The 14,884-nt window shown below is 46.2% G+C and overlaps 1 protein-coding gene across 1 annotated transcript; it reads left to right on the forward strand.

The window, feature by feature from the left end:
* Nucleotides 1-220: 220 nt before the first annotated feature.
* On the forward strand, nucleotides 221-13,323 carry LOC112974330 (cytochrome P450 3A24-like). Its single transcript, XM_026083177.1, has 13 exons — nucleotides 221-331; nucleotides 3,262-3,355; nucleotides 3,818-3,870; nucleotides 5,018-5,117; nucleotides 5,693-5,806; nucleotides 6,098-6,186; nucleotides 7,199-7,347; nucleotides 8,729-8,856; nucleotides 9,652-9,733; nucleotides 10,151-10,311; nucleotides 11,057-11,283; nucleotides 12,138-12,300; nucleotides 12,922-13,323. The coding sequence occupies exons 1-13, from the start codon at nucleotides 261-263 to the stop codon at nucleotides 13,018-13,020; spliced, it is 1,530 nt and encodes a 509-aa protein (XP_025938962.1). The 5' UTR covers nucleotides 221-260; the 3' UTR covers nucleotides 13,021-13,323.
* The last annotated feature ends 1,561 nt before the right edge of the window (nucleotides 13,324-14,884 follow it).

Here is a 14,884-nt window from a genome sequence, read left to right on the forward strand (position 1 = left end):
CCTGACAATTTATACATCAAATAATTTGAAGGGCCTTGGACATTACTGCCAGACAACAGGAAATATGTTCTTCAGATTTGCATACTTTTTGTTACCTTTGCCTTTCACTCCTCCTCCTTCATGACAGAAAGACAGCCCCTAAATCATATGACTAGACATAAAAGATTGCACATTGTGAAACGCTCCTATTTCTCTCTGCCCTTGGACAGAGGGAGAGCCACAGCGTGCCAGAGCTCAGAGCGGGCAAGGGGAGAGCCGAGATGAACCTCCTTCCGTCCTTCTCGGTTGAGACCTGGGGCTTCTTGCTCATTTTCTTAGCTCTCCTGACGTTGTGAGTAAAATGTCCTTTACTGGTTCTTTGCTCTTGCCATTTTCCCGTTCTTCTCAGTGTTCATTTTAACATGACTAGTTTGCTGAAGYGCAAACAGGTAGGTGTGATTTCCAGCCTCTGTAACAAGGCACTGGCAGAAGATCCATATGAACGTGTGACCTAAGATCCGTATGGATGGGAGTGCTTCCTCCAAGGYATGGAGGTTTGCAATATTCCTGTGTACCGTTATGAGCTTGCTTCTAAGCGTTAAGGTAATGCTGAACGCTTGGCCTTCTCCATTATTTGATTAACAACAGGATGTAGGCTTCAGCAAGGTCTGTTACGTGATTTTGCACAGAAATGGAGAGTCTAAGGAAGCCTTTGCTGAGCTGACTGGCTAAAAGTTGCCCTAGGGAGGAGAGTAGACAGTAAACGGTACTACTACATCACCTGCAAAGGTGGAGAGYGGCAGAAAGGCAGCAGAGAAAGAGAGCGTTCATAAGACCAGTTCTTGCTCTTCCTGACTCCTTTAGTAGTGCCCAGGTAAGGCTGCTCCATGCAYTGAAACCGGGTCCAGGAGGAATGCTTTGCAGGAGTTAGACCTCAGCATGCCTACAGGAATATTACACCAAGGCTTTTCCTCCCAGTCCCCCTTGCTGGCAGAAGAAAGGAAGCTCCCAGCGAGGCCAGCTCTCTACTCCTGGCTTTTCAGAAAAAACACTCTCAGGTGGAAACATACCTTGCTGCTGCAGAGGTGGCCGTGCCCATGAAGAGTGTTTTTCTCAGCTTAGCGGATGCTATTCAGAGCTGCAGCATAGCCGGGCTGCCCGAAACCCCTTCTGCTGGGACACGGCATTGCCCCCGGCAGCCCTGCCAATGGGCTAGGCTGGCAGAAACTCTGCAGTGTTGACAAGCCCTTAGGCAGAGACAGCATGTTTCTAGCCATAAACCATAATGATTAATGCGGTACACGTGAGGACTATCCATTTATCTGCCCTGGCAATGCTCCAGCCTCTGCAATTCAGTAAGTTTTCTGCCTTCTGAAACTTTCAGCCCTATTTTTTGAGCCTTTTCCTGTGATTTGGGCTTAGGTAGCTTATGCCACTCAAAGACTTGTTTGGGGCAGGCTCTTTCCAAAACCTTCTGTTTGTTTGACCCAAACCTTCCTATTTCAATATCTCTGGCTGTGCCCRATTTGCTGGTTACCACACCTGTGCCTCCCGCAGCCGCTTGCTGTTTCYTGCAAGGGACAAACCCCAGGTGCTTGTGCTCCAGTGTCTCAGCTAAAACAGAAAATTCTCACCCGCTTGTACCAGGAGGCTGTTCAAACCTTTTTGCTTCTGTCTGGGACAACACTATTCTGGTTCACAAATGAGTGAATATCAGGCATTTCTGGCTCGTTTCCATCGTAAGAAGACGTAATGATTATTCTCTGGCTTTGCACTGAATGGCCCTTCTCAGATTGCAGAAGTACGGCACGTTTTAGTTGTAAGAGCATTAGGTTGTGTTGTCCTGGCCATATTTCAAAAGAATTCAGCCTATTCTCTGTTCCTACGGCGCTTCTGGGCTCTGTAACCAGCCAAACCTGGTGTTCCCTGGTCCTTCTGCAGCTCCAGCTGCCTGTAAACATTACAAATGAGCATCCCTAAACACTTGACGTGGAGCAGTGAAATAAACCTTGAGGGAAAAGGTTAAAACAGAGGCAGGGCGAGGTTCAGGCAACATCAGAGCCGGGAAGAGCGCAGGCGCTCCCTTACTTCCCAGCCTGCTCCGTGGCCAGCGGCCGCATTCGGTGTCGGAGGGGGCAGAAGTTACGCAGGGAGGGAATTGCTTTGCAGAGACACGAGCTCTTGGAGCAAACTCAGAAAAACTGGCAAGGGCTCTGTGAACCAGTTCCTCACTGGCAAACACCATGTGATGGTACCTCCGTCTTTCCTCGTTTTCGCTTGTTCTGTTTGGGTGAGGATGTTCAGTTTTGTGCTCCAGTCAAATCTTTGCCAGCGGGATTGGTCTCAAATGGGGCTTCCCCCAGATTTAGAAGAGTAAACGTTACTAATTGCAAGGGAAGCTCCTCTACATCTCAGCCAGCCTCTGGCCTTTCAGAAGAGACTCACCAAGACAAGGGCTGACTGAGCAACGGCTGTTGCATGGCCCAAGCAAGATCTCTGTTAACATCCCTTTGTCAGACCGCAGCAGTTTTACATCCCCGCTGCAATGAAACACTCACCTGGGAAGCTGCAGCTACTAATAAAAACCAAATATTTTGAGGAGCTCTTTCAACACAGCCAAAGACGAGCTTCAAAGGGCTGCAGCCCAGACCCTTGTCACAAAGCAGAAGGCCCTGAGGTAGAAGTAATAACTTTACAGCTGCCAAAAAGGGTGCTTCAGAGGAAAGAAATCTGCAAAGCTGTCAATAAAATCTAAAGGGAAAACCACCAAGACAAGACTTCCTGACGCACCACTGTGCTAACGCTGGGCTAAGGGGAGGGAGAACAATAAATGGAATTAAAGTGCAGCTTGACAAAAGCCCTGTTTGGGACATCACTTCTGGCACTGCTTTGATTTCTCTGCAATAAAAATATGTAAGCTTGGTGTTCATTCTTCCATCCTCCTTTACTGCCTCTCCTCYGGCTGGCAATGAGCTCCTCTTCTGCATTTTGCTAAAGGCTCTAAGGTCCTCTTTCCAGTGGAGCACCTATTCCTTTATGAAACGATTGCTTTTACCTTAAAGCCAGCTCTCTGAAGATTTGCATTGCAGCAGTGAGGCTTGCCGTGTTTATTAAGCAATTTTACTGCGTAATATTCTTTTGGGCCACTTTTTTCCAGCTCCCAGACCACCCTCCTCTCCTCTGAGCCGAAGTGGCATTGCTGCAGTTCGGGGTACGTTTTGGGGAGCTCACAGCCCCAGCGCCACGGCGGTGTAGCACTCAGTTGCATCTCCTGTCTTACAGATACGGGATCTGGCCATTTGGCTTGTTCAAGAAGTTAGGTATTCCCGGGCCAAGGCCTCTGCCTTTCTTTGGGACGTGCCTGGAATATCGCAAAGTAAGTGACCGAAGCCTCCAGGAATATCTGCCTTTGCTCACACAGCTGTCGCTAAACGGATACGTGGCAATGATAAGTTATCTGCAAATGCCGAGCTCTGCTCTAACGCACAGGCTGTGCTCGGGCTGGTGCGGGATGAAGGCTCAGCAGTGGAGCCCCCGTCCCCTCCTTCGCGGCTTCTGCCAAGGCTCGAGCCAGCCCCCTGTTCAGCAGCCCCCCAAGCGAACGCTGGCGGGCGGCTGGTTTACAGCTGCCATTTACTGGGGTCCTAGCAAACCGTTCATCTACAGCCTCCTTACATGGAAGCATGACACATATTTACRCTGCTTGGGAGTTTGGAGTCAGCTCCGGCTGCCTGACAGCTCTAGACACTGGTTTAAAGGTTTTCCTCCCAACCCACATCTCCAGCATCGGCCTCTCCACTGCTTCCTCTTGATTTCCTTTTTAAATTGCTTTCCACAGGGTTTCTTGGAGTTTGACAATGAATGCTTCCGGAAATACGGGAAAGTCTGGGGGTGAGTATTTGTATGAACCAATGATCTCTTCCTAAGGTGAAACCAGAATCCATTGAAAGAGGAGAAAAAAAAAAAGCTTTAGGAAAGATCCGCTTTCTCTAACTGCAGACATGTTGCTGGGCTCTCACGGACCCAGCTCGCGGCRAGTACAGCGGTGATGACAGGGTGCAGGGGTCTGCCTACATTAAGCTCTGATTGCAGGGCTCTATGGAAGTTAATTTGCCCTATACTATGACTATAACTGTTTTAAAGCATATACAAAAGGCCCTCACCTGCTTCTAACAAAATCAGTAGCGTAGTATTAATTACTTAAGGGAGAGTTTGGAACCGGAAAGTCAAGTTCTTTGGGTTAACAAACAGCAGAAAGAATGCGTGTGAACTCCCACTAGCGAGAGAAGAAACAGGTCCAAGGTCCGCYGCCTTCCTTGTGTCCCTGATCCTCACCTGCGACCGTGCGAAGTGCTGCAGCTACCACGACCATACCCTGGGCATTTCCTATGGCTGTTATTACCACTGTTATAACTCGGGCTACAAACTTACATATCTTCTGTGATGCATCCATTGGTCCCCATAGCAAATTTTTCTTTTTTTAAGTTACAAGGCTGGAAAAGTGATCTTTATATGAAAGGGGAAAATGTGTAGATCCTCTTAGGCTACATCTGTTTGAGGAAAGCGTTCAGAACTGGCACTTAAAAAGAGACCAAAACAAGAATAAAGTTTTTATCTCCAAGGATATTTCAGTGCTGTCAGCCCAAGTCTCCAGACACCCAATTCAAGAGAGTAGAAGGGGTCGAACAAGTTTCCTTCTAATACTGTAATGTGTTTAAGTGTCTGGAAAAACACAGAGAGTCAAGGGAGAAAGTGAAGACACTTGCTTCATTTAGTATCTGCTCCTTCGAGGGACTGAGCCCTGCTCATTTCCCAGTGAATTTGGGAGGTGTTTCACTCTCTTTGTCATTTACAAAAACAGATGGGTGGCCTGGGAGCCCTTTTCCAGCTCTAATTTCTACATTTTGGCATTTGCTGACCAGCAAGGCTAGCGACGGAGAAGCATTTCTTTAGCCCATGTTGCTTCCCAGACGTCAGCGAAGCCCTGCACTTCAGCTGTCCGGCTTTGTCTAGCTCTCTCCTCTCCTCTCCCCACCAGGCTTTACGACGGCAGGCAACCTGTGCTGGCTATCAYGGATCCCAAAATTATTAAAACTGTGCTGGTCAAAGAGTGTTACACCATCTTTACCAACCGGAGGGTAAGTGCGGAAGCTTTGCAATGCATCAGAGTCTCAAAAACACGAAGTACAGCAGGAAACAAGCACACGGAGCACGTCGCAGGCTTTCCCTTAGGAGACGGAGTGACTGCGCCGTTGGGATTGCTGTAAATGGCCACTATATGTCACTGTTCCCCTGCCGTACCAGAGCTGGGGGCATCCGATACCCTGGCTGGCGGAGGAAGCTGTTCGCCCGCACTTTGGGCAAGTTCTGCTCTCACACTAGTAAATGAGGGATGAATTTGTCCGTCTAGGGGAGCGTGCATGAACCCATAGCMGTCCAAACCGGCGCATGTGCTGTCCTGCAGCTCCCAGCCCGGAGCGAGGGCTCTGCTTAGACAGGGGGGGTGTGCATACACACAGCAGCTCCGACACATTTGGTTGCTTCTTCTGGGTAGGGAACCGGTACCTCCGAGCTGCTTTACTGCCAGAAAAAGATGATGTAGAATATATGCCTTAAAAGAGCCTGTTTGTAAGGGAATTKCATGCTGCATTCGCACCCTCACAAGGGAGCCCGCTATCTTTGCAGGATTGTGACCTTGCCTCTTTCCCTCCAGCGCGTAGATCTGGCAGGGGTGCTGAGTGATGCCGTCTCGCTAGCTGAAGATGAACACTGGAAAAGGCTTCGTACTGTGCTCTCTCCAACCTTCACCAGTGGGAAACTAAAGGAGGTAATACGCAGCGGGCCCGGTACAAACGAAATCAGAAAGTCAGTAGATAGAGTGTTTTCAGGTTCAGATAGTCACAGGGGTCTGATTTCTTTAGTCAGAGYGTGGTGACTAAGCTGGCCTGTTTAATTTATGCCTCCTAATGTAAACAGCTTTAAAAAAGCTTAAATTAAAGGCTCAACAGAAAGATCTTATTTGTAAATATTCATGAAACTGTCTACAGTCTTTTGTAAGCCTGTCTTAAAGGAGTAAAATGCACCATACTGAAGTGACTGGCTCTGATTTGTTTTGCAGATGTTTCCCATAATAAAGCACTATGGGGAAGTTTTGGTGAAAAAYGTTCAGAAGGAAGCAGAAAAGGACAAGTCTATAGACATGAAGGAGTAAGTAACTGCTAGGAGCAGCAGGCTACGTGGCAAACCTTGTTAGCCAGGGCTGTGGTTCATTCGTTACTGGCAACACCGATCGCTCTCTTGGTAAACCAGACTTCTGAAATGAATAAMAGGGCTAACTGAAAGCCTGGTTGGAAATCTCAAAGGGAAAATTTAAGCTGGGATGTTAGTGAAACCTCCTGGAGGCAGAGACCCACGGAAGAGCCTTCTAAGGGGAATTAGATGGGGGAAACGGTGCTTGAGCACAGCTTTGTGAATCCCTGCAGGAAAATCCAGGTCTCCCCATGCATACCCAGGATCTCTGCACTCTGCCTTCGTGCTCAGCAGCATGCTGGGCTGCCCTGGCACACATGAGACTCCCAATCCACATGAGACCCTGCAGGACACTTTTCCATCACTTGCCCCCACYACCTGTGCTTGGCGGAGGGAGGAAGGCTGTAGCATGGCCCAGGTTCTCCATCACCCTCATCTGCACCCTCCATTTGGAACAAAACCTGCATGTTTCACCCTAACTTCGATAGTTGAGGTATGGAAAGGGCAGCTGCACACTAGCATTCACACACCAGCAAAACTCTCCCCTAGCAAAAACTCCATAAGGAGAGGTGGCCTAAAGGACCATTCGTACTGTCACAGGGCCACGCTGGGTCGAACAAAACTGCTTCCAGRGTGTGTTCCTCAAAGCAGCGTGTGTTACCACACGTCCCCCAGAGGAGAAGCTCACATGCTTGAGAGCCACATGCTGTCCTTGTAGTAACCTGCTCAGGTAGCCACATGCTGTTTAATGTCCCCAGAAAGACTCTCTGCTTGCAGGCTGTGGGAGTTTGAAACCACAGCTTTTAAAAAATGTCTCTCATTATAAATGCTTCCCTGTTGCCACATATCCAACATCCTTTTCAAGACTGGGAAAGAAGGCCTTCTGAGAATTCATTTTTTAATGGGACATAGGCATTATTTCTGTATTCCAAATACTTAACCACAGCYGGTCTTTTCTATCTTTTCCCAGGATCTTTGGAAGCTACAGCATGGATGTTGTCACTAGCACTTCGTTTGGTGTGAACATTGATTCCATGAACAACCCCAAAGATCCCTTTGTCAGAGAGATGAAGAAGCTCGTCAAGTTTGACTTTTTTGACCCGCTCTTCATTCTGACATGTAAAGGACTTTTTTTATTGAAAACTTCATTTAGGTGTTGCAGAGTACCATAAAGGTGTGCCTTTAGCAAGGGTATCAGACACTGGTGCATCCTATCCATTAGCCAATCAGCTGCTACTAGGTAACTGCTATCTAGGATGGAAGTCCTGCCAGCTGTTGGCTTCTCATTTCCCCACTGTTAGCCTCATGCTAAAACTCTGGGAAGGAGATAAGGTTGGAAGTTGGCTACTTACTATTTTTATCAATAATCAAATGATGCTGGTGAAGCTTAGTGGGCTGATCTAAATCATTTGGTTAAATAATCATGACCCACTAACATTATCTAGTGTTACTGCTAGATGCAAGGTAACACACCTGGGAAAGAAGAGCTCAGGTGACATCCACTGAAGGGGAAATCCCAACCTTGAAACAGTGGATGAAACACGAGCTGTAAGTACAGTGCTTTCGGTTAAAGTGTTCGTGTAAGCTACATTTTTTTCCTTCCCCCCCTTTTTTTTTTTTTTTAAATGGAGGACTATTAAGCGGTATTAGAGAAGAGATCTTGCCTCCATATACAGCGTAGGAAAAAATGCTACTAAAACTCATTCTCAGCCTTTGGTGTCCACAGTGCAAGAACCATGTGAACATACTAGCCAAGATTCGAAGAAGAGCCAGAAAACAGTCCTTGAAAAACAAGTTCAAACCTGAAGCTTAAGGAGAGTAGTGCTATCCGAAATGCGCTTCCTGAACAAGAGCACTGAGTGGGGCCACTAGTTAGATGCAATTTCCTAGTAGTGGAATAGTTTAGCAGTGATGGTGATCAACCTTAAATCACTTGCAACCTTAAATCAAGATTCRATAGATTGTTAAAATACAGGGAAAATTGTGATCTGTGTGTAGAGGAAGTTCTGGTGCTGTAGATTTTATGAATCTATAAGCAAGCTCAGGATCCAGCCTCTATATTGAAGGAAATGCTCTGAACAGGGCTTGAAACTGTATGAGGATGACACAGCAGTGAGTGGCCCAGCCTGAAAGGATTTCAGAACTTAAAGTGTTTCTGTTCTGAGCCACATTCCTGTTGTAGTGCTGTACGATGCACAGGAGACATGACCTGTCCTTAGAAAACACTGCCTTAGTATAAGGAGATGGCATATACTTTGGTCRTCTTTTAAATAAAAATGATACCCAGTTCAGATATGTCCAGTTCACAGGAACTTGGAAGAGGGTTATGTCAAGACAAACTAACCCAAGGAKAAAAAAGAGCACATCCTAGGTGAAAAAAGGAATCAAAAAGGAAAATAATTTCTTGGGAATGTTATTACTTCCTTGCTAACAGCCTCAGCTATCTTATGAGATGAAGTTTGTTTACAGTATGTGACTTCATTCTCGATTTATTTTTCAGTTGTTTGTCCATTCCTCAATCCCCTTCTTGCCAAGATGAATATAAGCTTCTTCCCTAGCGATGCTGTAGATTTCTTCATGAGGTCAATCTCCAAAATTAAGAAGGATCGGGAAAAGGAGATCCACAAGGTAAGCTAGCATGAACCTGCTTGGGGCAGAAAATACCTTCCTTTCAATAAACCCAAGTGAAAACCAGTTAAGGTGACAATATCAAAGGTGAAGCCAACACCCAATGACTCAGCAAGAACCCAAAGCTACTTAACCGTAAACACTTGATTTTAATGTTGTAGGAATAAACTCTCGCTTGACCAGTCATACAGAGGAGCACAATAGACTTTGTATATCCGTGATCTGAAGCTAAATCCTGATAAAAGCTCAACAGAACTGGATTAAGCTTGGGTTTGCAAAACTTGTAATAAATGAACAGACTAAGACAYTGATCTTCCTTGGAGAAGATTAGGCAGAGGAAAAGAGAGGAAAAAAAAAGAGTGAGCAGTACAATAGCGCAGGAACAAGAATACTGCCTTTTGCAGGATTGTGCCTATCTCATTTCTCAAAAAGTGAAGGTGCTTCCTGGCAAAATTCTCCCTCTTAATTTGGATTCCTTTTTGTGAGATTCATTTATGAGATATCGCTCTCCTAGCCAATGTCTTCATAAAAAGCACAGATAAGTTTCCAAAATAAAGTGCAAGTGTTGGGTTTTACAACAAGGAAGTCACATGCATTTTGGGGACCCTCTCAGTTTAAAATACAGAGTTCAGGCTATTAAACCTATTTATTCACAGAATCACAGAATGGTTGAGGTTGGAAGGGACCTCTGGAGATCATCTAGTCCAACCCCCCTGTTCAAGCAGGGTCACCTAACTTCGAACCCGGGGTTCAAGACATTTGTCCCAAAAGAAACTCTCCTGCTTTCCTTTTCAGGGCAGAGTAGATTTTCTGCAGATGATGATTGAAAGCCAGAACTCAACTCATGGCAGCAATGAAGTGAATCACACATATAAAGGTAACAACCTCCAAAAATGCATCATGGGAGCAGAGGTTGAGGAGAATATGGGTAACTGTGTTTCCTAGAGAAAGGCTAAATGGTTCACCACCATCTCCAGGAAGAGCAGAAACAACCAGCCAGTTCCAGGCAAAAGTCTGTCCCATGTTGCCAGCACTTGGGATACGGTGAATCATCCAAGTCCTTTGCCAGCCCTTAGGGCTGTGGTTTCAATCATTTATACCCAGGAAATTATCTGGCTTCTGCAATCAGATGATTTTTCCCACACAGATGGCAAAATAGCTATGAATCTATGTTATCAGGAAACAACAACAGCATAACCACAAACTGGTTGGAAACCCACCCGTTGCTCCCTGTTTCTTGACAAGACCATTAATTCCATTTAAGCTTAACTTCACATGTTCCCTTCCCTCACAGCCTTGACTGACATGGAGGTTCTGTCACAAGCATTTATTTTTATCTTTGCTGGGTATGAGCCCACCAGCAATACGCTTTCCTACCTGGCCTATGAACTGGCCACACACCCCGACGTACAGCAAAAACTGCTGGAGGAAATCGACTCCGTTTTGCCCAACAAGGTAAGGGACCCTTGAAAGAAGGCGTAGATCATCACTCATCTGGGTATCTTCTTTCTAGTTCGGTCAAGACAATGACAACTCTTTAGCTAAATATCCTCCTCTGGGATCTTCCAAAAGCTCTCAGAGGTATGTAGTAGGAAGACTCACCTCTGTAGGGATTTTATTTTGGTAGCTGAAAATTTACCTCCAAACACTAAATTCAGGGGTATTACATGAAGTTGCAGTTACAGAATATACTATGACTCTGTTGCAGCCATGAGTCTATAGCAGCCTCTCTCTCCCATCTTACCTTGGTTTGTTTTAAGTTTTTTAATGTACATTGACTTCTTCATGAGAGGGCAGCAATAGGAAACATGAAATAGGGGGAAACCCACTGCAGTCCCGGGAGGAGATGCACCGCTCAGCCACTCTCGCCTCTTTTCAGAGATACTCATCACTGGGTGTATGATCCCTCATGCTGCATAGATGTACCATCAGCATCACAGGCTACCCCGCTGCACAAATGCATTTGCCATACTTGTTATCCATGCACAAATGGATATGGATTTCTAGTCATTTCTGACACTCAGAGACAGAAAATGAAACCAATTTTACTATTTCATACCTTGCATTTTGTTCTTCGGCAAGTCTGAGACACGGCTATGGCCGAGAGGGGGCTGGGAACAYGGTGGTTTCAGCAGTCATTTTAGGGGAATCTAATTGTCACACCAACATACCTGGTCACCCTTCTCCTGTTGCTCGACAGGCTCCACCCACCTATGAAGCAGTGATGCAAATGGAATATCTTGACATGGCGGTGAACGAAACCCTGCGGCTCTTCCCTCTTGGAGGACGACTTGAAAGAGCCTGCAAGAAAAGCATAGAAATAAACGGCGTGACCATTCCAAAAGGGACTGTTGTTATGATCCCACCCTTCACCCTGCACCGCAAYGCCGAGCACTGGCCAGAGCCAGAAGAGTTCAGACCAGAAAGGTACAACATACATAATGAAAGGGAAGAAATGTCACGCTGCTCTTGCTCAGATACAGTAATTAATTCTTAAGTATTAGCCTCTCATTAATAAACTCCTAATGGTGGCTAATTTTTTTTTTCCCCCAAACAAACAATGCCAGTTTGAGAAGTTGCACGGTCATGGGAGCGTCTTTTTGAGAAGATGAGCTTTGTCTTTAAAGCAGGATTTCAAATATAATCTTATTGGGAGACTAACATTGACACCTCACAACATCTTGTATAAAATTTTCAAGCTTACTGGCAAGGTGTGCCTAGAGTGTTAGAATTTTTTATAACTATTAATACTTGTAGTAGTTAATAATCCTCACAGCTGAGCCTGTTTCCTTCATGCAGGCTTTGCTATGGCGAATACCAGAGCTGATCTTCTTCAGCTGATCTCTGCTTGTTCTCTGTGAAGTCGCTCATTGCTTTTATAAATGGTATATACCTCTCAAGGTTCCCATCCAGACTGAAACCACAGGCTGCTCCTAACAAAGATGAGTCCTGGTCTAGGAACAACAGAAAGCAAATAATGGTCTTTTGGGGAAATAGCGCTGCCTAAATTTTCATGTTGCTCCCAACTTCTGATGTGCTGGAAGGACAGTACTGAACTCAGACACTGAAGTGAGATCCCACCCCCTGTTCTGAGTGAGGGCTCTGACGCAGCACTAGATTGATGGGCCATGCTGATACACCTTGGTGAAAAAATAGCAGGTTTCTCTGGGGCACCAGCAAGAGGAAGTGCTTTCTAAATAAGCAAAGATATAGAAAAAGATGAAGCTTTATGGTTTCTTGCTTCCTTCATTCTTTTTCCCCTAACACATGTCATTAATCAGGTTCAGTAAGGAAAACAAGGAGAACATAGATCCGTATACGTTCCTGCCCTTCGGAGCGGGTCCCAGGAACTGCATTGGCATGAGGTTTGCTCTCCTGACTCTGAAAACGGCCATCACCATCCTGCTGCAACATTTCACTTTCCGGACCTGCAAGGAGACTCCGGTGAGGAACACACACCATGTTTTGAAACTCACATGAGAAAAGCTGGGTGGCTTGGTAATAACATGGTTATGGTAATAACTATTAACCATAGGTACTAAAACCAGACTGCTTTGCACTTTCAAAGAAGGCGGGTGCCTCTCTCTAGCACCAAGCGGGAGTTGCAGGTGGGTGACAGTGGGACCAGGGGAAGAGTCCGGGTTGCCAGACCTCCCGTCCTATGCTCTGACAGCTAGGTTGTATGGTCAGCTGGCAGACTGTAATGAACAAGGATTGGGGAATTTTTCTATGACAGAATAGCAAAACCTAGAAAAGACAGGTTTTTATTGCGTCCAAGTCAGACAGAACATTGCCGAGGACTTTCAATTTCCGCAGAAGTTAAGCAGCTCCCAGAAATAGGCGTTTCTCACCTATGTGAGTTTTCTGTAATGCAGCTCCAGGCTAGGAGTAAATTTAATTGGCTATGTGCTTTGACAGAAGGTTAAGAGAATGTCTCAAGTCAGCAAAAGTTTATCACTGCGGATCGAATCCTGTCCAAACCGAGGCTGGGTTTCTTTTCTTTAATCTCTACCTATTTCGTTTGTTTGTCTTCACATGTTTCCCCCCCCCCCCCTAATGTTGCAGATCCCTCTCAAGCTGAGTTCACAGGGATTCTTAAAACCTGAGAAACCTATTTTGCTGAAGTTAGTCCCTAGGACTGACACTACACCTGCCGAAGCGTAAAACCCAGCGGAGTTCGCGACAGTTCTCTGGAGTCCGGTGGATACTGTGCAAACAAGGGTTCCCACATCACAGGAAAGCTCTCGCATACACGTACGGAAGAGCAGCTCTAGTTAATTCTGGAAGCAATTACCACATATTTACCTGAAAACATAGCTGTCAGAAATGTAATGCGGATCACTGGGCAGTGACAATGTGCAGCCTTCCTCATTTTGATTGCGGAAAACAGGAAATAAATCCAACTGAGGAACTGATCATCCACTCACTTCTAGGGGGACTTCTCCATCTGGAGAGACTGTCGCATCCAAGAGAAACAAGGTGTGATGGAAATGCAAATCRCTAGACCTAGCTGGGCAGGGACGGGCGAGGTTCTTCTCAGTKTMTTAACGCTTCAACACGGGTTGTGTGTTATATAATTGAGCCGACTGGTGTGAGACTATATCCTAGCTACCAAACCTCTCGTGCCATGTGTTAATTAAACTAAAGTGTGTACAAATACTGTCATTAAAAATGTTTGAGAGCTGCTCTGCGTTGTGTATAGCAGCTGAGCGCTTCCTATTTAAAAGCTGTATTCAGCCTCAACCCTTGAAATTATCTATGTACATCGCCTTCCACTTAATTTAATGAAGCCGATCCTTCATTTAACGCGATCAAGCCCTCGTACTGGTAAAGCATTTTACAAACAATATAACCGCCACCTCTTAGTCTGATGAGGAGGTTGCCTCGAGCGCGGCGCTGGGCAGCCCTCCGCAGCTCTCGGCTGGCAGAGCACCCGTCGGCGAGGAGCAGCTCGCCGCGCGGACGGAAGGTCCTCCGAGCAGCCCACGGCTGACGCCCCGCTTTCGGCACAGCCAGCCGTTAGCGCGGTGCTTCGGCCACAAGGACGTACGCCCTGAGCACGTAAACGGGAAATATCGAGGCAGGCGAGACGTCCTACTGGCTCCGAGTTTCTCGCGCCCTGTAACACCAGAATATCGCGTCTCGTCCCGACGCCTAAAAACCAAGAAGGATGCTAGTAACAGGGGAAAGGTTTGGAGGGGAGCCACAAGAACGGTCAAGTTACCCCTTAACTGTTTTYTGGTAAGCTCCCGGCAGCCTTCCCTCCAAGGCATGTTTTCCCATCCTCTTCTCCTTGACAATAATTTTCTCTCAGAGCCACATACTTGTGATAACGGAGGTCTCTTTAGCCTAGCAAACAAAACTACATGATCCAAGCCCTACAGTCTGACATAAAGAGAGTTTACTTAAGAATTAAAGTCCAATCTTTAACGATGCTGGTACTTAACTGTGGGAGCGGTCAGCCARCTGCGTGGTAGATTTGTGATCGCTGGGAATCCTTACACCCAAACCATCCTTTTTTCAGGAGGATACGATAAAATACACTGGGCCTTAATTCAAGAGAGTTAGCAGCTTGTGCTGTCCCAGAAGGCAGATAAAACAATTATAGTGCTCCCTTGTGATTCACAGCCTGTGAAATATTGTTTGGGTTCTGCTAGATACACAACATGGTGCTATTAGAAGTGCTGCCAGTAAGGCCCTCTCTATTGCTCATCTCTTGCAAAGGGTTAAAAACCGTTAGTGAAAGAACTGGGTCTGTCTTGTGGCTGCAGCATCAGCTCGGGCGGGGAAAGTGCAGTACCCCTGCATGGACAGAGAACTCAAAAAAAAAAAAGGCATTTTTCCCTTAGAAAAATAGTGCCAGGCAAAACTGACTCCAGATTCAAGTAAGAGGACCCCATCACAAACAAGACATCTTTAGCAAAGGTTGCYTATAGGCCAAACAGCTGCTTCCAAGCAGAGGAAAGCAACTTTGGCATCTCCTGAGCAAAACCAAACTCCCAGGCTCGGTGCTCAGGACAAGATAGGG

The sequence above is a fragment of the Apteryx rowi genome, unplaced genomic scaffold (assembly GCF_003343035.1).
Source record: "Apteryx rowi isolate R43461 unplaced genomic scaffold, aptRow1 scaffold_6, whole genome shotgun sequence".
Classification (NCBI taxonomy): Eukaryota; Metazoa; Chordata; class Aves; order Apterygiformes; family Apterygidae; genus Apteryx; species Apteryx rowi.